Below are 26842 nucleotides of genomic sequence, written 5' to 3'. Positions count from 1 at the left end.
GTCCTCAAAAACTTAAAAATAGAACTACCATGTGACCCAGTAATCCCACTACTGGGTATTTATTTACCCAAAGAATATGAAAACACTAATTCAGAAGGCTGTATGCACACCTGTGTTTATTGCAGCATTATTTACAACAGCCAAATTATGGAGGCAGCCCAAGTGTCCATCAGTAGATGATGGATAAAGAAGATGTATATAGATAGAGGTGTGTCTATACATATATATACACATACATATACACACAATGGAATATTACTCAGCCATATAAAAGAATGAAATCTTGCTTGCCATTTGCAACAAAGATGGATCTAGAGTATATAATGCCAAGCACAGTAAGTCAAAGAAAGACACCATATGATCTCACTCATGGGTAAATTAAGAAACAGAACAAATGAGGGACACCTGGGTGGCTTAGTTGGTTAAGCGTCCAACTTCTGCTTAGGTCATGATCTTGCAGTTCATCTCTGTGCTGACAGCTCAGAGCCTGGAGCCTGCTTCAGATTCTGTGTCTCCCTCTCTCTGTGCCCCTCCCCCGCTCATGTTCTCTTCTCTCTCTCTCTCTCCCTCTCTCTCCCTCTCTCTCCCTCTCCCTCTCTCTCCCTCTCAAGAATAAACATTAAAAGAAACATGGAAAAAAAGAACAAAGAAAAAAAAGACAAATCAAAAAACAGACTTTTAACTATAGAGAACAAACTGATGGATACCAGAGGGGAAGAGAGTGGGGGATGGGATAAACTGGCGAGGGGGATTAAGAATACACTTATCGCAATGAGCACTGGGAGATGTATGGAATTGTTGAATCACTATATTGTACACCTGAAACTAATAAAACACTATGCTAACTACACTGGAAGTAGAACAAAAAAAACTAATAAAAATTGAAATAATAACAAAATAAAATATACAGGGTCTCTTGTTTTAGTATTTTCATGGTATTCTCACTACCCCCCCTTCTCTTCGTATTAAATACAGCATAAAGATATTGAACATAGAAGTCTAAGTACACATTTGGATATTTGCAATGAAATGGAAATGGTTTGCAAATTGTGAGAGTTATAGTCAGTAATGATGTAAAACTCATTGGCTCTTATTTAAACATACTCTAACCAATACACAGAATATAGTAGCTTTAGAAAATACGAAGTCCTGATCTAATTATTTCATAAATTACCATTTTTCCCAACTTAGCATTGGTTATGAAGTAGTTTGGTCTCCCATGTTGGGTGCCTATTTTAAGGTAAAAATAAAGACTTCACTGTGCTCTAGACCTTTCTCATGTTTTATACTTTTTTATAAAGCAGACAAAAATAATTCATTGTCTCAGAAGAAGAGTTCTTGTATGTTTTAGGTGTCCCTGGAAGCAATAACAACGATAAAACAACTGGATTGAAAAAGAATGAAAAGAAAAGTGGTAAGTTTGGTGCAATGTTGACAGACCTGTCCTTGTTACCTTAAAGGAGAAGTAAATGTGGTGTGATGCAATTAGTAAACTATTGTGTTGGGGCGCCTGGGTGGCTCAGTCACTTAAGCGTCCAATTTCAGCTCAGGTCATGATCTCACAGTTTGTGAGTTCAAGTCCTATGTCAGGCTCTGTGCTGACAACTCAGAGCCTGGAGCCTGCTTCAGATTCTGTGTCTCTCCCCTCCCCCACTCGTTCTCTCTTTCAGAGAATGGGCATGAAAATAAATGAATAAATAAACTATTGTGTTTATGAAGGATCATCTGCAGACTGAATATTTAATAGCCTTTTTAAAAATTAGTATAAATAGATGAAAAAATGGGCTCTACTTAGGCAGTATTTGAATTCTCAGCCTCCTTTTTGAAGAGTGGTGGGAGGGGATACTTAATATCTATCCAGTCAGTGAGAGTAGTGCTTCTCAAACTTAACATGCATGGAATGACCTGGAAATCTTGTTAAAGTGCAGATTCTGATTCAGGATGTCTGGGAACAGCCTCCAAGTCTGCATTTGTAACAAACTCCCAGGATCAAAAAGCTAAAGAAAAAGTGTTACTTGATTTTGGTCGTATTTTGAATAAAACCAGATGGTAGCACCTGTCTTGTCCTCTAAGTACTTGTCTGAAACAAAGCAGGTGCTTCTAGAATCTCCTAATATTTCTCACACAGAAGAATTCTTTTTTGTACAAAAGGGTTTGCCAAAGATAGTGTAGCAAATTCTGCCAGAATTTTAAATAACACCTTAGGAGAAATTTTAGGAATCCATTCATGTGAGGGGTTAGGGTTAGTGATGTTGGAAAGAGATCCTTGAACTTGAGCATTTTGACCTTGTGAGAGTTACCATGTTTCCTGCTTGTAAGCTTCTGTACTCTGCTTATCTCAGTGTTTATTAAGAATCAATAAGCATGATTTGGAGTCAGAAGACCTGAGTTTTTGTATTAAATGTGCTGTGTAACCTTGGTCATGTGCCCTCATTTCTCTGAGCCTCATTTTCTTTGTCTGTAAAAATGAGGTCAATAGGTTTTCACTTCTGGGTTAATATAAAGTTCAAAGTCCTGACGATAGTTTTTGGCATGCTTAATATGCACTGGCTATTACTGATGGGATTCTTACTTCCCCTTCTCTTAGCCAAAGTATAGGACCTCAGATGATGCAGAGAGCAATCAGTATCTACATATCTATAGGTCAAAAGATATGAAGACTTTGGTTTTTTTAGACTACTTCCTTACTTAATGTTAATCAGCATTTGAGCTTTTCATATCTGAAAGGGTTAGTAGACTCTAACCTTACCACTACCTTAAAACATGTTATTTAAATTTTATTGAACCACATTTCTTTTTTTCTTAGCACTCACAGGAATTGTTCTCTACAGACATCTGCAAGACTACCTTCTAACGGAAGAACAGTTACATGAAAATGACTATCCACAACCCAGCCCTGAAAAACCAGGAAGTATTCTTTTAAACCCGGGCATGACCAAAGCTCTTCTAAATGACAGTAAGTGTATGGGACTGAAAATGATCCTTGCTACATGCTAAGGCTGGAACACTAAAAGGATTATTTCCCTTTCCACTTCATTTCCATTGTCTTAGAAGTTTATTTTCTTTATTTATTAAATATTAATAATCATTTCAGGTAAGTACTAGCATTACCTCCATTCACACAAATGAGGAAATTGAAGCTCACAAAGGTCAAATGACTTGTCAAAGGTCACTCTGAAAATAAGTAGGAGAGCCAGGATTTGAACCCAAGGAGTCTGATTCTGGAGTCCCTACTCCTACCAACTATTCATATGCAGTGTCAGTTTTAAATACTTCCTATCCTTTAATTAGAAATTCTTACTAAAAAGATTTACAATTAGTGTTACTATTTTACATTTTCTCTAAATACTAGGCATAGTTAAAATTCATTCCTTCCACCAAGAAGAAAGAGAGAATATTTAATATCCCAGCTGTCAAACCTTAAGTCCATTGGAGTTGGAAATGGAATTTTAGAAATATTTTTCTGGGTGCCTGGGTGGCTCAGTGAGTTAAGCATCTGACTCTTGGTTTCAGCTCAGGTTATAGTTTCATGGTTCATGGGATCGAGCCCTCCCATCGGGCTCCTCACTGACAGTGCAGACCCTGCTTGGGATTCACTCTCTCCCTCTCTCTGCTCCTCCCCTGCTCGTGCTCTCTCACTTGCTGTCTCAAAATAAATAAACATTTAAAAATATTTTTTTCAATGACTAGAAAATATTTATCTTTTGTATCTTTAGAATTTTTCTCATTATTGTCTTTGCCATTTGAGTTACCTTTTTTTTTTTTTTTCAACCCTTGACCCAGTTAAGGACAGAGGCTCTGAAGGAGGAAGGGAAACCTGCATTTGGTTGTTGGTTTTCCCTCCAGCCTTGGTTTTCCCAAATCTGGATCATACAGCTACTCCCTCAGGTCGTTGTGAGAATCAGTTACAGGAATGCATGCGAAGTGCTCGGCACAGTACCTGCCTCAGAGGCTCATAATAGACTGCAACTAAGAGTTGCCATCATCATCAGAACCAATTTGAGGATTATCACTGAAATCAATGTTCACAAATGGGTCTAGTGAAAAGCCCAGATCTACTCTCAATGACTTAATAAGCATGCAGGCCCCTCTATGTTTAAAGGGGATAATAAGGTAGACGTATGTCCTATTTCAGGAGTTACTATGTACTAAAAGTAGATAATTAATCAAGTTGGCTACAGTCAAATTATGGCTCTAAAACCACAATTATCTGGCATTAGGCTGAATCTGGAGGCAGACAGGATGCCTGTTGGAAGACGGGCACCCCTGGTGCTGGGAGCCGGTCACCTACAAGTATTGCTTTGGGTAATCCTGCTAAGTTCCCTGTTACGTCACAGTCAACCCTGGGCATGTAATCCATGCGTGATCAAGAATGCAAAGGCAGTTAATTCCCTGCATTTCGGTTCATTTGTCTTTTCTCCCCAAGTATTCATGAATAATTTCATATTTTGTTTCAGCTTCTAGGAAGATCTGTTGTCGTTGTGGGAAAATATATGGTGTGACTCCCGCAGGCAAACACAGTAGGGTAGAAGAATGCTACTACCACTTTGGCCGAGTGCTGACTCAGAAAGGCAAGTATTTGGTAGTTCTGCTTCATTTATTTGACAAGCCAGTGCCAGAGCTGTTCAGAGAAAAGTGCGATAAAGTATTCAGTTCACTGTATTTGTCAGGTGCAGTCCAGTCGAGAGAAACTACCAAATCTGAAGTTTGAATTACAAGCACCTACTTCTGACCACCACTCGCTACCCTTATGGCCCACTGGTGCGGGGAGTCCCAGGCTGCGACAGGAGTGCGGGAAGACCTCACAGCAGTCAACTGCCTCCTGATGTCACCTGCTTTGCACCTGCCAGCATTAGAATCATTTCTTTGTTAATAGCTTCCATTCCTTGCCGCCCCCACCCCCACCCCTGCCCTGAATGAAGATGAACTGTTGATTCCTTTCCCCACCAGCCCCCATCTTGCCTGCAACACCATAAATTTGCTACAATCCACTCAGCTGGGTTTTTTTTCCTATTCAAACCAAATACCTGGGTGCTGTCATTCGTCTTCTCACCTTTTCGTCTTAGCAGTGTGTATGTCTTAGGTGTTATCCCTCAGTAATGTAGTCTGAGCCTGTCCCTTCTCTACCTCTACTGCCACTGTCTGGGTCCAAATCACCCCTATCTCAGTCCCCCAATTGCTGCGGTGTCCTGCCCAGTCTCGCTGCTTCTACTGTACCCTTTTCTGTCTCTACCCACGCCCCCCCAGTCTATTTTTCACCCCAGAAACTCGAGAGTAATTTTTTACATCACATATCTGGTCCTGTCTCTGCCCTGCTTCGATTAAAACCCTTTGGTTACCTTGCTGACCCTGCCTGACTTGGTCTCTGCCCCCATTTTCTCCCCTGTCCATTGTTAATTTCACACCACACTGACCCCCTGTCCAGAGCCTTCTTACCCATTATTCTCTCTGCTTTTGCCATGGCTGTTTCCTTTTTATCCTTTGTATCTCTGCTTCAGTAGTACCTCCACAAGGTCCTTTCTCAACCCCACCGTCTGAAATAGGTCTGCCTTCTTCTATCCTGCCTCTTCCTTTCATAGCACTTAACTACATTTTGTAAGGATCTACTAGTTTATCTGCCATCTCCAAAAGACTGTGAGCTTTTGGAAGGACCACCATCTATTCTTTTTTTTTTTTCTCCCTATGTTCTCCCCAGCACTTAGCCTAGTACCTAATACATATAGACTGTCAATAAACATTTGGAGAGATGGGTGGACAGATGACCTATTGATGCAGAGATGGATATGAATGTGAATGATATTGTAATAAATAGTATGAAAAAGATAAAGCCGGGAGAAAATAGAAGAGAACAATGGGTGTGATTGAATGACAGAATCAATACATGGATAAATAATCAGGTAACTTTGGCCTGAGTGTTGAGAGCACGGAGGGCTTAGTTTTGGAAGGTGGAGGGACTATGAATTCCAGAAGGAGTAGAACAAAGAAGGGAAGGTACTGAAGAGGAGTAAGTGTAGCAGATAGACCAGCGGGGCTAACCAGACCATACAGCATAATGAACAGAACAAGGACATTGGAACTGTCAGACCTGAGATTTGGGGCTCTTTTGACATCAACTTTCCCTGAGACCTTGGGCAAGTCACTTAAGCTCTCTGAGCATTTGTGTCCACCTTCATAGAATGAGCTTTATGTGGCGATTGAGTGAGCTGACATGTCAAAGTCCTGGCTTATAACAGATGTTCTGTTAATACTGGTTCTCTGCTTTCTTTACTTATCACAGGAGAAGGTAAGAGAAAGCTGTGGGATGTCAAGATTGGATGAGTAATGTAAGACTGATTAAGCATGAGCCTTCAGCACCAGCCTGAGAAAATTTGCATTTGATCAGTAATAAACAAGGGAATGACTTGAGGAAAGTGATATAATGAATATGTGTGCTTTAAGGAGATCATTCTAGCCCATTTTATAGGAAAACTGATGCAGAACCCACTACAGACAGAAGGAAGTAATAGGAAGAGTTGGGAGAACATTACCTTGGGCCAGAGTGAAGAAGGGCTAAGGTGGATACAGGAACAGATGAGCTGGATTATGGGATTGGGGTAAGAGATAGGAAGATTTGGGATTATAGCTGTGAAAATGTACATAGTACTTGGGCAAAGATACAGAAGAAGAGGGCATCAGGATTTGGTAGGTCCAGCCAAGGCTGGAGGTGACATCTGCGTCGTGGTCTCAGTCTACATAACTGGGTGATGTTTCTTGGATCAGATCAACAACTCAGACATAGGAAGGGAGAATGTGGTACTTGGAGCCCCTCAGCCAGAGTAAAAAGGTCAGAGAGTGGGGAAAAAAAGGTCAGGGAGTGGGGAAGATGTTGAAAACATACTTGAGGTTAAGTCCAAGCAGAATAAGGGGGTGATGCCAGAGGAGAGCTGAGGGATCAGGGCGAAATAAGAGAAGTAAGGGGGTGGAAGGTGTTCAGGACATTGGTAACTGTAATTCACCTTCAAAGTGCAACCCACAAGAACTCTGTTCCAGGAGTTGGTTTTTCCTGTTCATTATGAATATCCAAAAACATGACTACGGGGAGGAGTAACATCAAGTACTTGCACAGTGTCCTTACAGGTCTTGGAGGGTAAGATAAGACACATGCTCTGGGAGTGAGCCACTCTGCCTTATAAAGTTTGCCTGATTTGATTTTTATTTTTTGATTGGTTTGCAGTCCTCGGTGGCTCAGAAACACGGTACAGCTGTTGCGAAGGTGTCCTTGGCTCTGCCGGGTGTCAGGTCGCCAAGGTAGGGCTTGTCACCCAGACCGCTGCTTGTTTCAGAACCACAGCTGCTGCCTCCAGAGATGTGAAAGAATTTGAAAGGGTTAATTAAGCTAATTTTTAGTTGGTGAAATTTTTATGAGCTTAACGGTGCTTGCAGAAATAGCCGGTAATTTATTTGGCAATGTTTATTTCAGCTTCACGTTCATGACCAAAAGGAAAACCTAGAGGGCTTTGTGAAGACCTTTGTCAAGTCTCCGCCCCCCGATGGCAATCATGGTGTATTTGCTGTGAACTGTGAGGTGGTACGTCCGTGTTTTCTCTCTTACTGCAGTAATTACAACCGAATCCTTGTGGAGCACTTGGCACGGTGTGTGTAACATCACTTGGCTGGGCTTCCTCTTGAGGCCACATAATTCTGCGTGTAATTCACCGATCTTCAGAAGCAACTGAAGTGCAGGAGAGGTGACTTGGGGGAATTCCTGTACTTAGTAAGAAATGAGGCCAGGAACTGGTCCGTGGGTCTCTTTTTATTTATTAATTTTTCTTAATCTGTCACCAGTGGTGCTTCTCCTGCTCAAATTGCTGAAATTACGCAGGTGGAAAATGTTACAAATAATACTGTTATCCCCAGCATCAGCATAAAAACTTGAACGAATTTTCAGAAACTATTGTTTATAGAGGCAGCAAAATATTTATGGCGATTTTTCTTTGTCTGAGAATCAATACGAGAAAGTAGGGAACAAACAGAACTGAATCGTATGACCTGGGAAGCTTCACTGCTTCCCTCCTGTCACCCTGGAGCAGGTATAGTGGATGTTTTACTCTGTCAAGTATGGGGTTAATAATCGTTCCACGGTAACAGTAAGAATCAGATACACTAAAATAAGGGAATGTACGTGGGACGTGTCAAACATCACATGAACGGTTGTCTCTACCAAGACATAAAGTTTTTATTCCCTCTATTCTATTTGGAGAGCGGATTTTAGAGTGAATTACAATAAATAGAGAAGGACATTGTTCAGTTTCCAGCTTAGGTCTTCAACTGGAAACAATTCAGGCTGCTTCAGGCTTTGAAATCAAATATTAGCATGTTGTCCTCTCCAGTGCCACATTGATATTTATGGTAAAGTTTTCCTTTTTTTCATTCAACAAGATCTATAACTGCATTAGCCAATATAATAACACTCAAGTTCTCAGTCACACTAGTCATATTTCGCATACTGAGTAGCCACCTGTGGCTAGTAGCTGCCATATTAGCACAGCAGTAGAACATTTCATCATCACAGAAGGCTCTCCTGGATAGCACTGATCTCTAATGAAAGCAATTGTAAAGACTAAGCCCAGAAAATGAAATTATGTTCCTAGCAGAAATATTACTAACATTAAGGAAAAAAATTAAAGCTTGGAACATCTTTTACAAGACTGTCAGATCCACTGACTGGCTTTTGTTAGTAAATCTGAATAATATGATTAAATTGTATGTTCTAGTTAGAAATACTCCTTTAAGATATCTTAGATGTTAAAATATGTTTACTCAATATGATATATGAGTTTAATATTTCCCCCTTGATAGTGCTACACAGCCAAAGGTTTGGAACTTACACAAGTGACGGTGGTTGATTCCAGCCTTCAGGTGGTCTATGCTACATTTGTGAAACCAGATGAAGAAGTAATTGACTATAACACTAGGTACGGGTCATATAAAAGGGTTGGGTTTTTTTTTAATATGAAATTTATTGCCAAATTGGTTTCCATACAACACCTAGTGCTCATCCCAAAAGGTGCCCTCCTCAATGCCCATCACCCACTTTCCCCTCTCCCACCCCCCTTCAACCCTCAGTTTATTCTCAGTTTTTAAGAGTCTGTTATGGTTTGGCTCCCTCCCTCTCTAACTTTTTTTTTTTTCCTTCTCCTCCCCCATGGTCTTCTGTTAAGTTTCTCAGGATCCACATAAAAGTGTTGGTTTTTGAGACTGTAGAATATTCAACATGTAGTTTATGTGCATTTTAGCTTTGTACTTGTATTCATTTAGTGTTAGAGCATGAGTTATGCTATTTTCCTTTAATTCATTGATTTGTTCAAGAACATTCATATTTTATTAAGTACTTGATAAAATTGTACGGATACTGTGTTAGATCCCAGGTTACAACCCTAAATAAGAGACAAAGCTTCAGCCCTGTTGAATGTTGACATGTTGGAGTGGTAGTTAGGAGGTGAGAGAAGCACAAATAGTGAATAGATTTTCTTATTCATTCATTTGTTAAATCATTAATCAGTTCCTTTTGAAAATACCATGTTATCTTCTTCCATTAGGTAAAAATTGTCATTAGATAAAATATCTGCAATCTTATAGACATGTCCCTGAGTATACATGGCTTTGATATGGTTTGCAAAGTAATAGTTCAGGGCAGATTCTCCTAATAATCATTATTATTAAAGTATGACCTATTTCTGACCCAAACTCAATGCTAACTTGAAATTGTACAATATAGATGCATCTTTAATTTTTATAAACCTCAGATGAAACACCAGTGATATGATTGATCAGTTAAATTTAGGTTTCCTTAAGGCTTATAAGCCATATAAAATGACATATTTGTATATTTAAAAATAAAATAGAAGGCACTGATCTGAATTCACTTTAGAATAAGAAGTGTTTATTATTGGTGGGATTATATTTATTCAATTTTAACAAATTCTCCAATACTACTTAAAATTACTTATTTATATGTGTGAGTATATATATGATTTGTTTAGATATCTAAACAAATAGGACTTATCTATACACAGAGTATATATATCATATATATATATACTATATAGAATTTATATAGTATACATAATATAATTGTAATAGTGTATATAGTAAAAAATCTTATATATATTATATATAAAGTATGTGTGTCATATAATGTGTATATGTCCATCATTTTAGAACACAAGCAAAGTGGTCATGTAAGTTAAAAGTTGTTTTGATGAATTTTGAGAATATTTATAGATAATTCTAATAAACATTTTTTAATATAAAGTCCCTCACAGTTCATAAAAATGGTTGTATGCACAAAACTCAGGAAAAGTTATGATCAGAAAATATATTTTGTATACTAATCTTTCTCCTGACCTCATTGGATTTTTTTTCCTACTCATTTTGGCCATATCCTAATAGCCCTATTTTACTGTTGTTGTTGTTGTTTCCAGCTGTATTGGGGTATATTGGCAAACAGAATTGTAAAATACTTACAGTTATCGTACTTTTATTGGTACTTATTCTTCCATGGCCTTAATGGAATCTTTCCTACCTGCTTTTTGGAACAGGTCAGGAAGTACTTGGGTAGTTATTGGTATTCATAGTGACAAAATGGTAACTGAAGGGTCTGCATTATAAATAATTATGGAGTCTCAAAACAACTTCAAATGCATTCAATGCCTTGCATTTTTTAAAAACGTTTTTAAAATAAACCCAAGTACCCCTTGATAACTTCCTCTTAGTCCAAATATTTGATTAATTATCACATTCCCTAAGCTTGATGACTTGATGATGGATTCAGGTATCTTTTTTTTTTTTTAACTCTGAAAGTATAATTAGCACACATTATCAGTTTAAGGTGTACGGCATAATGATTTGTCATTTGTATACATGTGAAATGTTCACCACAATAAGACTAGTTACCATCTGTCACTGTACAGAGTTTAAAACTCTTGTCAGAACTTTTAAGATTTACTTTGTTAGCAGCTTTGAAATTTACAACACAGTATTGATGATTGTAGTCCCAATGCTGTACATGACATCCCTTTGATTTATAAGTGGAAATGTGTACCTCTTGATCTGCGTAATCTGTTTCTTCTACTTCCTACCACCTTCCCCTCTGGAAACCACAATTCTGTTCTCTATGAGTTTTGTTTGTTCATTTGTTTAGCCTTTAAGAGTCCATTTATAAGTGAAATCATATGGTGTTTGTCTTTCTCTGACTTATTTCACTTAGCCTAATACCATCTAGGTTCATCCATGTTGTCACACATGGCAAGATTCCATTCATTTTAATTTTTAATTTTTTTGAACATTTATTTATCCTTGAGAGACAAAGCATGAGTGGGGGAGGGGCAGAGAGAGAGGGAGACACAGAATCCGAAGCAGGCTCCAGGTTCTGAGCTGTCAGCACAGAGTCCAATGAGGGGCTTGAACTTGTCAACTGCAAGATCATGACCCAAGCCGAAGTCGGATGCTCAACTGACTGAGCCCCCCAGGTGCCCCAATTTCATTCATTTTTAGAGCAAAGTGGTATCCCATTGCATATACCACATCATCTTATCAGTTAATCCATCAACGAATACTTAGGTTGTTTCCGTATCTTGGCTATTGAAAATAATGCTGCAATAAACATTGGAGTATGTACATCTTTTCTTATTCTTCAGATAAATACCCAGAAGTGTAATTAGTTGCACTAATTGTATGGTATGGTAGTTTTATTTTTAATTTTTTGAGGATGCTCCATATTTTTCATAGTGGCCACACAATTTATATTCCCACCAACAGTGAATGAATGTTCCCTTTTCTCCATATCTTCACCAATACCTGTTATCTTTTTGACAATAGCCATTCTAATAACTCTGAGGCAATATCTCATGGTGGTTTTGATTTGCATTTCCCTGATGATTAGTGATATTGAACATCCTTTCATGTGCCTATTGGTCATCTGTATATCTTTGCAGAAATGTCTATTCAGATCCTATGCCTAATTTTAATTGGATTGTTTGGGATTTTTTGTTGAGTTGTATGAATTCTATCTATTTCTTGGTTAGCTATTAACTCCTTACTGGATAAATGATGTGCAAATACCTTTTCCCATTCAGTATGTTATTTTGTTGATGGTATCTTCTACTGTGCAGAAGCCTTTTAGTTTCATATAGTCCCATTTGTTTATTTTTGCTATTGTTGCCATTGCTTTGGAGTCAGAGCCAAAAAAAAAAATTCTGAAGCCAATGTCATGGAGCTTTTTGCCTGTTCTCTTCTAGGAGTTTTGTGGTTGCTGGACTTATAGTTGATAACTTTTTAATTTTTGAGTATGGTACAAGATAATAATACACTTTAATTCTTTTGCATGTGGCTGTCCAGTTTTCTCAGCACCATATATTGAAGAAACTAACTTTTCTCCATTGGATATTCATTCCTTTTTTGTTATGTATTATTTAACCGTATGTACATGGGTTTATTTCTGGGCTTTATTCTGTTCCATTGATCTCTGCCTTTGTCTCTTGATCAGTACTAAACTGCTTTGATTACTATAACTTTGTAATACTCTTTGAAATCAGGAAGTGTGTTGCCTCTAACTTTGTTGTTCTTTTTCAAGATTGCTTTAGCTATTCAGGATTTTTTGTGGTTCCATAAAAATTTTAAAATTGTTCTATTTCTGTGAAAAATGCCATTGGAATTTTGATAGGGATTGCATTGAATCTGTAGACTGCTTTGGGTGGTATGGAAATATGAACGATATTCTTCCAATCCATGAGCATGGAATACCTTTCCATATACTGTTGTCCTCTTCAATTTCTTTCATCAGTGTCTTAGTTTTCAGTGTACAGGTCTTTTACCTCCTTTATTAAAGTTATTCCTAGGTATTTTATTCTTTGTGATGCTTATAAATGGGATTTTATTTATGAAATTTCATTGTTAGTGTAAAAAATGCAGATTTTTGTATATTGATTTTTGTACCCAGGAAATTTACTGAACTCATTTAGTCTATCAGTTTTTTGTTGAGTCTTTATATTTTCTATATAGAAAATCATGTCATCTGCAAATAGTGACAGTTTGACTTTACTTTCCAATTTGGATGCCTTTGATTTCTTTTTCCTGCCTCATTGCTCTAAAACTTCCAATACTATATTAAATAAAAGTGGAGCCAGGTATGTTTTGTTTTTGACAGGAGACCATAATGTCAATATAAAGTTTAAGTTCAAAATACCTTCCCAGTATTTTTATCATTTGCTTTTCTCCTAAATTGCAGTACAGCATAGCAGTAGCCATGTTTCTGGACAGTTATCTAGAAAATGCTTCATGAAAGCCACTAGGGTAGGTTTTTTTGTTTTTTGGTTTTTTTATTTTTTAATATTTTTTATGTATTTCATTGGGTCCTTATAAGCCATTAAGATTGGTAAGTGACTCTACAGATAAGACTGAGCCCAGAAGGTTAAGTAATTTTCTGAGAATCTGTGGAGGAAGTAAATAGCAGAGTCATAGACTAATTCAAGCATAGGTTATCTAGACTCTACCTAGGACTCCATTTGCTCTCCTATGCTACCCATATTTCATTTATAGGCTTTATGTTTTTATTATTTGAGTATATTTGACATGCAGTGTTACATTAGCTTCTGGTGTAAAACATTGTGATTCAACATCTCTGTACGTGATACTATGCTCACAAGTGTAGCTAGCATCTATCACCATACAATGCTATTACAATATCATTGACTCTATTCCCTATGATATACTTTTCATCTCCATGACTTAGTCATTCCATAACTACAAGTCTGTTTCTCCCATTCCCCTCTGACATTTTTCCCATCTTCCTATCCCCGTTCCCTCTGGCAACCATCAATTTGGTCTGATTCTGCTTTTCGATTGTTCTTTAGTTTCCACATGTGAGTGAAATCTCAGACTGACTTATTTCATTTAGCATAATACCCTCTAGGTCCATCCATGTTGCCACATATGGCAAGATCTCATTCTTTTTTAATGCTGCATACTATTCCTGTGTGTAGGGTGAGCGGTATCACATCTTTATCCATTTAGCTATCAATGGACACTTAGATTACTTCCATGTCTTGGCTATTGTAGATAATGCTTTAATAAACATAGCAGTGTATATAGCTTTTTAAATTAGTGTTGTTGGTTTCTTTGGGTAAATAACCAGTAGTGGAATTATTGGATCATATGGTATTTCTACTTTTAATTTTTTGAGGACCCTCCATATTGCTTTCCACAGCAGCTTTTTTAGGCTTACTTTAATGGGAGATAGGTTACTTAACTAAATTGTAATGGATGAAACTGAGCTTCTACAAAGAGGAGCGTTCAAAGGAACCCTGTGAACTTGGAATGCCTCCTGCCTTCCCAGCCTTACATAAATTAATCCGTATTATAAATTTTACTAGGTTACAAATATAACCTAGTGAAGGGGCAGCTGATGGTCATAAGTCAGATCTTTGTTTTGTTCAGTGAATGTTTCTCACATTGGGTCAGTAATGTGTTCTAACCATACCTGATGAAATCCAGTAAGTTACTTCTATGCATTATGTGTCTTATTGGGGCAGGTTTTCTGGTGTGGTCGAAGAGGACCTGAAGAACATCAAAACTTCAATCCGTGATGTCCAAGCCATCCTGTTGAACCTGTTCAGTGCTGACACTGTCTTAATTGGACACAGCTTTGAAAACAGTCTTTATGCTCTTAAGGTAAAGAAATACAGGCTTATACTTTTACAAAACAGTATGTGTTAAGATGATAGTCATTATCATTGTTATCAGTGATTGTTGATTTGCCCCATTAACTAAGAAGAAAATAACTGCTGTCCATGTTGATAACATAGTCCAACTATTATAAACCAGAAGCTACAATATAAGACAGCTAAAGTCATTTGGTTCATCCAGATCAGAAAGTCCATTAATTATGATAAAACCAAAATCATTGTTTAACATCCTCTTTAATAATTGTCTTTAATACTCAAATGGGGAAGACTAAGTTTATCTAACAGTTTATTTTATTCACATCCTTAGAGACACTTTTTCATATTAATTCAGGTAGGTTTATAGGTACACTCAAAATCAAATGTCATGTTCATTTTTTTTGGCATGATCTACTTGAAAATCTCCCCTGTAATATACTTCAGGTTAAAATTATCTGTTCTTTGCTGTGTGTTCTAGAACAGGAGTCAGAACACTATGGCCCATGCTGGCCACCTAGTTTTTGCAAATATTGTTGTTAGACCCACTGCTCCCATTCACTTCTGTATCTTCTGTAGCTGCTTTCATGCTACAGTAGCACTGCTAAATAGTTGTAGCAGAGACCGTGTGGTCTCCAAGCTGAAAACATTCACAACTGGGCACTTAAAGACAGAGTTTGGTGGCCACCCCTGTTCTAGAACACTGGCATCCAATCGGCCTTTCTATATGTTCACTATCTACTATGGTAGATGGTAGCCACGTTTGGTTATTGAACATTTACAATATGTCTAATGTGACTGAGAAAATGATTTTTGAATTTTTTAGATAGCCACATGTGGCTGGTGGCTTATCAGAGGGCACAGCACAGCTTTAGAACTTTGGAGACTCTAGAACTTTGAGCCACCCTAGGACTTACCTTCAGGCAAAGAAGGGCTAGTTCTTTTTTAGTGCAAGAATACCAGTAAGGCCATTTACATTTCATAGGTGAATGTCAGCCTTTTTCTATGTAAAGCTGGGATTCAAAGAATAGATATTTGTCTCAAATAGCATTGTTGTCTCTGCATGTGACAGATAATACTGGAATGTGCTTCCACTCAGACCCTGCCAAGCTGTGTGGAAAGAGAGGTGGGGACATAAATTTTCTGTAAGAACGCTCTTTCCAGGGATGTCCTTCCATCACCTCAGTGACCTCACCTCTCAAACTGTTCAGGAGCCATCCTATTGCACCTGTCTCCCAGACCACACAATTTCCAGCCATCGTGATTCCTCATTGTGTTCAGTCTGTTTCTTCTGTCCAAATAACTCCTGGATTTTCCTGTTTGTCTCTGTTTCCACCACCACCTTCTTTTATTTACTCAATACTCTGCAGCCAGGAACTGGTGTCTCGTTGGTAGTTGACACATTAAAGGAGAATTTAAGTGCTTCTAGGCATGCTGAATGTTAAATTTCCAATTCCTCAGTTTTCAGTGGGTCTTTAAATTACTCTTGAGGCTAATCTTCTTGCATGCACCTTTCAAAAAATGCAACTCTCCTAATGAATCCAAACTGTTTCTAGGCTCTGTTGTCTGACTGCTCTTTATCTATCCTATTTTCTGCTTTCTGAAACTTCTGTAAAAATTTCTTCACCATCTTACATGTATAAGCACAGGAAATTTGGAGCTAGACGGAACACAGTCCTTGTCCATGCCCCCTCCCCGGACACAGACAAGTAAACCACTAATCTGCGGTGGGACATGTGCTAGGTTGAGGTGTGCCCCCCTCAGCCGAGTCCCAAGGTGGTAGGGGCATGGCTTTGCATCTCCCCCCAGTCTTTGATTGACCCTCTCTGCCCTCATGCTGCCCCCTGGTGGTGCTCTCACAGTAGGAAAGTGGTTCCCAAAGTCTTAGATTTGATTTCTGGGTTCTCTACTAACTCCCTTCTTAATCTCTCAGAGCTTCAGTTTTCTTGACTGTAAACAAGGGACAAAAGGTCTACCTCATTGAGTTACTCTGCAAGTTGTAATGGATATTCCATGTAGCATGCTTAGTCACTGTTACATCATAACTGCTTCATGTTACTTGCTTTTGTAGCATAACTCTGCTGCTACCATTATTGTTGCTGCTATCTATATGGTTACTCATTGGGAAAAATCTCTGATAGGATTTTCTCTTTCTTTTGACAGTTAATTCACACTTCAGTTGTGGACACAACAGTTCTGTTTCCTCATCGACTAGGCTTGCCTCACAAAAGATCCCTTAAGAGTCTGGTGGCTGACTACCTACAGAGGATTATTCAGGATGATGGTAAGAGCCTGTTTGCTAATGATAAATACCAGGACCCTACATCTGACTTAAGTAAACAAACCATGTGATTGATGGTAAAAGTTCTGCCCTCTGAAATGCTTAAGGTAGGTTCTTATTCATGGATTCTCTCTTATAGTGGAAAGACTTGTACCTGCTTATGTGAAAGCATGTAAAAAGCCAATGCCCACTGCCAGGTATAGTCCTGGATCTTCCACAGGCATCAAAACAGCAGCTATACAGAAAATGATGGCCAGATAATTGTTGGGCAAATTGCCTGGCCTTTGAATTCATGTATAAAACTTCTTTTGGTGTGGAGATCGAATTGCATTCTAAATTTTGCTGTGTACCCCTTTTCATATAGGCTTTTCATTAAATGAGGTTATGAAATTCACTGGGTTCAGGTTATCTCACCCAGAGTAAATGGTGTGTTGTTAGAAGAAGTATAGCTCAAATTCAATACATGCATTATATATGCACTTGACTTCTACTCAATTAGTGTATCTTGCTCCCAGAACATTTTCTGGGTTTGCTGATGATTAACTTGTCTAATGTTGGGTGTACAAGTGTAGCTACCACCTCCCTTGTTAGTGGCATTGCTGTATGCACAGTTGAGCAGTGCATGCCTTGGAATAGATGTCAGTTACTCGACACCTTCATGCCCATATAGTTTCCTCTTATGTACAATACAGAAGTGTAAGAAAATTAATTCTGAGCATGTTAAAATTTGTTACAATGCTGTTTCTAAAGATACCTAAGATACAGGAAGCCCTTCTGATCATGTCATGAATTGTACAAAATACATATTGTACCCCTATGGTCTTTTTCTTTCATTCTTTGTGAGACACTAATACAATCTCAAAGTGGATCTTTACCTGCTTTGCTAAAAATACATCTCAAAGAGCTCCTACAAAATTCTATTATAAAATGTGTTCTATTGCAATCCATCTTAAGCCTTACACATGAAAATATTTCACTTAAAAAATAGCTTATATAAAAATACAGATACTTTGTTTTGTTTTTTCAGAATTTTTCAGAATAACACAAATGAAAAATACACCCACTATTTTAGAAGTGCTAGTATGATTTTTCTCATTTAATCTCATACATTTATTATCCTCATCAGAACTATAGACTTTATATTTTGGGTAAATTTCATCCACTCTTTTAAATCATGTACTCTTGTATCTGAGGTCATTCTTTGTGTAGACAGTTCTACTTCTCCTCACAGACTGTTTTTTACTCCTTGCTGGATCTCTTTTTGTAATACCTGCCCCTTTGTTACCTTCCCTCTGGACCTTCTTTCCAGAGAGAGCACCCATGAGCTATCTAGTCACAGCAAAGCAGTCACCATGCGAGGACAGGCTACATAGGAAAAGGGAGATGTTTGCTAATCTAGACTTATGTACAGCATTTACAAAGCAAACAAAATACCATTTTGCTAAGTGACCAGTGTTAATTTTTTATAAACATTAACTCCAGGCTTTGTTTTGAGAACAGCTGTGGGTGATATCATGGGTACAGTCATTGTCTAACACATTGTTTTATATTCTGTACTACTTGGAGGTCACAATTCAATTGACAATGCAACTGCCTGCATGGAACTGGTCCTCTGGAAGGTAAAAGAAGACCTGAAAGGAAGGAAGTAATCATTTTGTCTGACAAGATCTGCAGTCCCTGCCTTGTTGTGTCAGTGACCCCTCTGGCCTCTACTGCTGCCAGTAGAGTTTGGTCTATGATGGCATGAAGTTTCTTGACCTTTTTCTTCAAAGAGGAGAAAGGAAAGCGCTGTTGAGGTTTATTTATTACATTTTAAAGGCTAAATTTCCATAGTTTATTTCTTAAGTTATGATTGCTGAGGGGAGAATGGTTAATGGGTAAATTAAAGTTGGTTTGTTTTGAATTTTCGGTTCCTCTTCATTGATAGTAACAATGGTTTCAAGTTGAAGCAATGAGTCCGTGACTTCCATCAAGGTCATGTCTGAAGTTGCATACATTTCTTTTTCTCTCTCAATACCTAAAACCATGTTTACCTAATACACAGACCTTTTTTTAGGTCTCATATATATGTAGAATAGGTTTTCCTCACAAAGTAAACGTAAATTTTCAGTGTCTGTTAACAAAAAGATTTAGGTCTTTGGCTAATGCATTATGTGTTTTTATTCTAACTGCTGTAATGTTACCTGATTTTAATTCATAACCACTCCTTTTTCTAAGGCAGTGTCCTGTGGGTCCCCCAAACGTACCATGCTCTAACCTGTGTTCCTTTTATCGGAATTGTCTGAATTCCTTTGAGGAGTTAGCTCCTCCTTGCTTAATTGCTTTTTGATGATGTGGAAACTACACGACATAACTCAGTTTGATTACCCTTAAGGATGAACCTTCAATATTAATGTTGCTAAAATGCTGCAAAATGACAAAGGTTTCTTTGCCGATGATACAGGTGCATCTGAGTAATCAGTAGTGAGACCTGAGTGCCAGAAGGACCTCAGTGCCTGCGACGACAGGCCCTCAAACATACTTCAGGTTTGCTGCCTTGGCATTTTGAGTTACAAATAATTATCATTGAACATCTTTTTCTTACTATCGCAAGTACTTCTTCGCCATGTCTCTTTTCATGTACTTGACATGAAATAATTCAAATTTTGGATACTATGAATTTAAGTAATACATAATTAAGAAGGTCAAACTATTACAGGGGGGAAAAAACCTTAACGTTTGTTCCAAAGCCATATGAAAAATGTGAAGATCTTATTTACATTTTCAGATCATCCTTGTTGTGGTTCATTTCCACATACTATACATTCAAGCTAGCAGTTGTCAGGAGTCTCTCTACAGCATTTGGGTAAAAAGCAAAAGAAACTATTGGGACTCATTATCAAGGGCTCTTCATTTAAGTTCTCAGTTGGAGGTATATGGCCCTGGCAAGAAAATGAACTAGACACAACACTTCTCGATGTTTCCAATCCTGGGAGCTTGCGACCCCCTGTCTGGCCGAGTACCCACCTGCTGCTCTACATGGATCTTACTGACAAGTTCAAGGAGGATAACTTTAAAGTATAATAAAGATGTTTGTCAATACCTATGAGAAACATTCCCGGACGAAAAGTGGGTAGGCAAGACATTTATTCACTTACTGTATGACCTCAGTGCAACATGTGCCTACGGTATAAACTGTAAACTCACAACTGATCAACACTGAAACTTAACAACGTGCAATACATGTAGGGATGTTCAGTTGATACAAATGTCGCATGTCTCCCAAGTGGAACTCCAGGCTTCCTACTTCAGTTTCTTAAAATGCACAAATCCATGTTACCAGAGAAACTAAAACCAAATCTCATTAATTTATCAAACTTGTACTTCTCTAAAGATTCTTAGACTTGTATGCAATGAGATTGAAGCTTACTTTTAGGTGTTAGCATTCTGGATTGACTGGTGGGGTCTGGAAACACATGACGAAGTTGACAAATGACCAAGTGAAAGTGGGATGGCTTCTATACACGAGGGAGAAAGTTAAGAGATGGACAGCAGGATCTCTTTTAGATGTTAACCTCTACCCTGATAGAACTAACCTATTTCCCCCACTTTTCTTACCCGGACTATCAGGGCCGGTCTTAGGTTTACTAACAAGATCTTTCTTCTACAGAGCCAAAGATTTTATAGCATTCACTATGAAGGTAAATATCAAAAATACCTAGGATGATAATGAGTTATGCATTATAGTAATTGTACTCACACACCTTCCTGTAAAGTCCATATTTTTAGAAAAATATATTATTGCATATGAAACCACAAACAGGCATTCTGATTTCAGCACATTCTTACTCAAAACAGTATATACAGTCCTATGAGAGTCAAAGTGTACTATAGATTCACACACACGGGTTTTTGTGGTAAAGTCCCAGACACACAGCGATATATGTACATGTTTATGTTCTAGGTCACCTCTCTTGGCACAGTCTTGCTGGCTTGCTTGGCATCAAGGGTCTGTCATGCCAGTGGAGGGGAGACAGAACATATAGGTGGGTGGGCTTGGTCCTAGGCTGCCTCCTCAGCCGAGCAGTCGATCCCTGCGTAGGCAAACTTCTCATAAAGCGTGGTGTTCACGTAAGTCTACAAGAGCAAGAGTGGGTCAGAGACACCGGCTCCCCCGGTACTGCCTCTGCACGTGGCACTTACAGTCATACCCCAGCTCCCTTCATGTGGTTCAAGGACTAGGTACCTGGGGGTCATTTTTCTGTCTTAAGTTCCCATGTTGTATTTGACAACTTTCTTCCTGAAATGCATCCCTCGACCTCGGTAGGTAAGATTTCACCCTGTCTCTCTCTCCAGGCCACTCTCTGCTGTCCCTCCGGAGATGTCCCATTCTCTACAGATACTTTCTTTGTCCCCATCCCTGTGGGTAACCGCCCTCCCCCCCCCCCCCACATCTCTGGTTTAATTACCACTTGCATTGTGGTAACCTGCCATCCCTTTCCTTAACCTAGACTTGCCTTTTCAACCTCAGATCAGTATAGCCGACCACCTGCTGGACATTTTGATAGACTTCCTGCCCCTCCCGACAGAAACTGGACACCAGGCTCCACTACTACTGGCTGTGTGTCCTTGGACACATCACGTTCACCTCTTTGTGTATATTTCTTCTACAAAATTGAAGGATCAGGCCACATTACTCATGAGGCTCACAAGCTAATTCTATCTGTTCTACCACATGTGACTCTCTTTTACAGAAATCTTACCACCTCTGAAATTGTAACTTCCTCAAAGTTAGCGGCCACATCTTTTATGTCCCTCTAATACCAAGGGCTATGCCCAGAAGTACTTGGTGACTTGTATCAGCCATTTTTTTTTTAACCATACAGGGCACATGAGGAATTCTGACTCAAGACCCTGTCCTGAGCCCCACGCTCACCTTGCGTTCTTCTAACATCCTGTTTAAGGACACCAGTATCTGGGCAAATGACGGTCTCTCATAAGGCTTCTCCCGCCAGCACTGTCTCATTAGATCATACCTTTGGAAACAAAGAGCCAGTTAACTCTGTGCTTCAGTCCTGGGCATGGCCCGGTGTGGGGTATGGAAAACAGAGAAAGTAGCCATTCAACACATGGTCATTACACTTGACTGGCAGCACAGGGTACAGCACTGAGTTTCAATCCAGCCTCCCACCTCCCTCAAGACCCCCTTTCTTCTGCCAGCAAATCTAGTGCCTCTCTTGAGTACCATTCCCGCAGGATCTTGGTCTCACCTCTTCTGATTATCTGGAAAGAACTGAGTCATGTGTCTAGGGCAGCATGTCCCTTGGAATACTGTGTCTCTCAAAATGTTATTTAAAAAAAAATGGCTCCATACTCTAATAAATTTGCCAACTTCCACACTGCATCTCCCTCTTAGGGATTAGCAGAGCAAACTCTTGAGAAGTCTTGCCATTTAAACAAAAAACCTGTTTAACCTGACTTAACATGGAATTTCCCAAGGTGACCACAGAACTCCTTCCCCCTTCTATCACTTCTTTACCTCTTGCTCGTGCATGAACACAGTCTGGGAAGCACTGGTCTAAGACAGTACTCTCCCAAATGTGGTCAGAACCACTTGCGTTATTAAAATGCAGATTCCTGGCAGTGCCCTCCCCCCTCCCCCCAGGGCTACAGAACCAATGTCTGACTGGGCTCAAATTTTCACACTGGGAACAAATGCCTCAGAGGAACCTTATGTGCACAGAAGGCTATCAACCTAGCATGGTCTAGGTTTATGGCCTCTTGTATCAGTACCATAATTAATAGCACTCTTTCTTAGAAATGGCTCAGTTTGGACAATTAATTCTTTGCTGAACCTAAAGCCTTGTGCTTTCACATCATGCCAGTTAGGCAGCAGCTAACTCAGACAGTTTTGAGAATGGTGGTTTCACAAAAGCTAATCATTCTTCCCCTGGGTATAATTCTTACTCCTAGAAAACAATCCTTGCAGAAGCAAGATTCTATGACCCAAAACAAAAAAAAAGAAAACAAAAAAAAACTTCCTACTGTCACAGCCTAAAATCTCCATCCCCAAAGTTAGTCTCAAGGTTTCATGCATTTACTCATGAAGAGTCTCATGAATTGATTTCAGATCTTTTCTGCATTTTTTCCTTTCATTTCAACCTTCCTGATAATCATCACCTTAAATTCCTCCTGGATTTCTGTGCCTAGAAAGCTCTCAATTCCCTGCCCATTACAGAATGGTATTAGTTTAAGGAACTCCCCTTCTTTTTTGGAGGGGGGGCAGTATGTAGGATCTCAATGTGTGTGCATGTACAGGTATACATATACGCATGTGTGTATGAATCAGGTACCCCCTTCATTAGTGGCAGTCTGTCCAAGAAACACACAGGGGAAGGTTAAGATAAAATGGCCCTAAGGTGCAGGGCGCATGGGTGGCTCATTTGGTTAAGTGTCTGACTCAATTTCAGCTCAGGTTATCATGTTTCAGTTTGTGAGATTAAGCCCCATGTCAGGCTCTGTGCTAACAGTGTGGAACCTGCTTGGGATTCTCTCTCCCTCTCTCTCTGCACCCCCTCCACTCACTCTCTCTCTCAAAGTAGACTTTTTAATTTTTTTTGTAATGTTTATTTCTTTTTGAGAGGAAGAGACAGAGTGCAAGCGGGGGAGGGGCAGAGAGAGAGAGGGAGACACAAAATCTGAAGCAGGCTCTGAGCTGTCAGCACAGATCCCAATGCAGGGCTCGAACCCACAAGCCGTGAGATCACGACCTGAGCCACAGTCGGATGCTTAACCAACTGAGCCACCCAGGCACCCCTGAATAGACATTTGTTTAAATGGCCCCAGGCTGACTTACACCTCATCATCACAGTTTAGAGGCTTCTCCAGTCTGTAGCCCTGGGGCAGCTTCTCGTACAGCTCTGCACATGTCATCCCGCAGTAAGGAGTGCCACCTGCAAGACAGGAAACCGGGTTGCCCTGAGCCCCTCTGGGTGGAGCACAGCGTCTCCTGCCCCAGGCCCCTCAAGCCCAGAGACTGGGATAGAGACAGGGTGTGTCAAGAGAAGACACAAAATCAGCATGATCTTCCTGTCTGAGCAAACCCACCACACATCGCAGCTGGACATAAGCCCCAAACTGCATGACAGTGTGGCCATTCCATCGGCAGACAGATCCAGAATGTGGCTCCTTGTTACCCACACTGTTTCTCTTTCCTGAGTTCACCTGCACACGAGTCCTCTACTGTACTAATGGGATGTATCTTTGTCCTATTTGGAAGTCCTTGGTCGGGTTTATACAATTCCGATTTTATCTATAATCGGTACTGCCCAATTTTAATTCTAAAACATACATATTTAATATAGAAAACTTGGAAAATACAAAAACACATGAAGCAAGCAAGCAATATTTGTAGTGCTCTCCTACAGACTCCTTCCAGGTTTTTCATGTGTAACATGTATAACATTTATAAAATGGGATCACAGTGTAAGGAAGTTTCTGGGTTTTGGCATGCATGTTTTCACATGCTATTAAATGGTCTTCAAAAATGACTTTTCATGGCTGTGTAACATATCATTTTAAAGTTGTAGAAGTGAACTTATAACAGTTCTGTGACATCTCTGTACAAACAAAGACAACCTATGATGAAGTTCACAGCCACCAGGTTGTTAGTACTAAATATGACATTAGACACAGGGCTCTCAAAAAGAGAAACATGGGACTAAACACACTCATACATGGAAACCCATCAAGTTCTATGTCCCAGTCCCATCTAGTGGTGCCCCAGAAAGATGGCACCCGTGGGATCCCACAGTGAGTGAGAATGGGAGGGGTCCACTCCCATTGCCTGGAGTCTCGCCTAGTAGATAAACATAGATACTCACCTAAGCTAACGATCTCCCATAGGAGCACTCCATAGGACCATCTGCAGGAGACACAGTAGGGAAACCAACAATCAACAAACAGGTTGACCCGTCAATCTCCTGCCTCAAAAGTCAGGGTGACTGATGCTTTGCCAGAAAAGGAAATGTTAAATGTGTGCTCCTCAGGACAGGGTCTTGTACGTGGCCTGTGCTGACCTCCTCTTAGGCCAAGGGAAGGATCCTAACGGGGAAACGGTGTGAGAACGCCCACTCACTTTAGGTGGAGAACATGAGCTGGTACTGGGGAAAGCAGGTGCAATTCTAAGCCAACAGACTGGACTTAAATCCAGGCTCGGCCGCCTGATACTCGTGTCACCTGGGACAAGTTACTGAACCTCTGGAGGCCTCTTCGTGTCTTCTGCAAGTGGGAACACCAATTGCCGCCTCAAAATTATGCAGAGACAATGGAAGAGAACATACAAAAGGCACCTTGCACGCAGTGAGGAAGCAGTGCTTGCCAGCCCCCTGCCCTTCCCCTGGCATAAGCTAAACTCCCTGGACAAGTCATCTCAAGCCTCAGGGCCTCAGTGTTTCCTCCCGTCAATGGGGGGGTGGGGGTGGGGGAGCGGAGATGGCCTAAGTTTCACTCCCAGCCCTTCCTTCACCACCAGCCTGAGACTTGTCTCTCTTGGCTGTGAGCAGACATGGGCCCTTGATCTGGCCTGCCTTTTTCCCGGGCCACATGTGACCCCCAGCAGCTATTGTGAACTGCCCCTCACTGTTCTGGGTCCTGTATGCTGAGGTCAGTCTGGGAAGTGGAGCGGCAGGAATGCTCCATATGCCTCTTGCTCCTCTGGAGATGGAGAATTCACCACTTCTCCTTGACGGGCAGAAGGACACCCACAGCCTGTCACCAGGGATCTTACATTACACCCTGAATACTGTCTACTCTGAGGCTTATTTCATAGACTCCAAATTCATTTCTCGGGCTTACTGACTACTTTTGTTCCACAGACAGACATAACAGTCCTACTTTGCTTTAAGACTCTGTCAGATGCTTATTTTTCTGGGAGAAAAAAAAATCCCTCCACAATAAAAGGCTTACTCACACATCACTGTTGGTTGTATACACACTGTAATTTAGCGACTCGATTGCCATCCAGCGCACCGGGAGCCTTCCCTGGAGAGAACAAAGTGAGATGCCACTTAGGCACAACAGGGACCCTTCCCCAGGCACACAGCTTGCACGGAGCTGTGGTTCACTCAAGCCCACAGGGAAGTGTGTTTGGGATTCCCCACATGTAAGATACAGCACAGTCAGGAGCTGTTGTTTATGTCCCATGTACAAGAGTGTTCTCAAATCCAAAGATGTGCAAGGAGTATAAACCCTGCTGACCTCAAGGAGTCCCTACCACAGTTTTGTATAAAGAAAAATAACATGTGTGGGTATGTGTGTGTGGATGGGCATGTGCATTTTTGGTAGGCATTTCATTGATTCACTTTGTGGCTCTCAGAGGCACTCAGAGCTTTGAAAAGGGAGAGAGGCAGCAGGGAAACGGAGAATCAAAGTGTAGTGTGGGAAAGGCTCAGGTGATATGAGGTGGCCGACCACGCCTGGAAGAGACAGGGAGGACTTTCAGACAAGGGGACACGTGAGCTCGGTTCTGTATGTGTAGGTGTCCTCAGGTGGGTCGGGGAGAGAAGAGCCTTTCCGACCAAAGGGAACAGTGTGTGTCCACATTAGTGGGGGAGGAGGATATAACCTCCCATCAATGCAGTTTACACTGGGTTTGAAGATGGGATGACACACAATCATTTGCCCTTTGGGGGCCAAGTGCTGACTCCACCCAGGTTGTCCCTTTTTTTTTTTTTTTTTTTGCGTTGATTCATTTTTGAGAGACAGAAACAGAGTGTGGGTGGGGGAGGGGCAGAGAGAGGGAGAGACCGAATCCAAAGCAGGCTCTAGGCTCCGAGCTGTCTGCACAGAGCCGGATGCAGGGCTCAAACCTACAGACCACAAGATC

General features: G+C 40.1%; 2 protein-coding genes across 4 annotated transcripts in view; one reads left to right on the top strand and one right to left on the bottom strand.

Moving 5' to 3' along the window:
• Nucleotides 1-18732, top strand: part of LOC102954162 (putative exonuclease GOR) — a 41250-nt gene extending 22518 nt beyond the window's left edge. The window contains exons 8-16 of the mRNA XM_007098565.3: nucleotides 1352-1414; nucleotides 2807-2956; nucleotides 4458-4571; nucleotides 7214-7287; nucleotides 7460-7567; nucleotides 8839-8954; nucleotides 14571-14709; nucleotides 16860-16980; nucleotides 18544-18732. Coding sequence (XP_007098627.1) covers nucleotides 1352-1414; nucleotides 2807-2956; nucleotides 4458-4571; nucleotides 7214-7287; nucleotides 7460-7567; nucleotides 8839-8954; nucleotides 14571-14709; nucleotides 16860-16980; nucleotides 18544-18626 — 968 coding nt within the window. The 3' untranslated portion in view covers nucleotides 18627-18732. The remainder of the gene's footprint in view (nucleotides 1-1351; nucleotides 1415-2806; nucleotides 2957-4457; nucleotides 4572-7213; nucleotides 7288-7459; nucleotides 7568-8838; nucleotides 8955-14570; nucleotides 14710-16859; nucleotides 16981-18543) is intronic.
• A 620-nt stretch (nucleotides 18733-19352) lies between these two features.
• Nucleotides 19353-26842, bottom strand: part of TEK (TEK receptor tyrosine kinase) — a 105513-nt gene continuing 98023 nt past the window's right edge. For all 3 annotated transcript variants that reach the window (XM_007098502.3, XM_007098501.3, XM_015544901.2), the window contains 5 exons: nucleotides 25928-25998; nucleotides 24840-24880; nucleotides 23813-23909; nucleotides 21893-21992; nucleotides 19353-21093 (listed from right to left, as the gene is read on the bottom strand). In XM_007098502.3, coding sequence (XP_007098564.2) covers nucleotides 21019-21093; nucleotides 21893-21992; nucleotides 23813-23909; nucleotides 24840-24880; nucleotides 25928-25998 — 384 coding nt within the window. In that variant the 3' untranslated portion in view covers nucleotides 19353-21018. The remainder of the gene's footprint in view (nucleotides 21094-21892; nucleotides 21993-23812; nucleotides 23910-24839; nucleotides 24881-25927; nucleotides 25999-26842) is intronic.

This window comes from Panthera tigris, chromosome D4, assembly GCF_018350195.1.
Source record: "Panthera tigris isolate Pti1 chromosome D4, P.tigris_Pti1_mat1.1, whole genome shotgun sequence".
In the NCBI taxonomy this organism is placed as follows: domain Eukaryota; kingdom Metazoa; phylum Chordata; class Mammalia; order Carnivora; family Felidae; genus Panthera; species Panthera tigris.
Note: the sequence above shows the minus strand (reverse complement) of the source record. Positions and strands in the feature narration are given on the sequence as shown.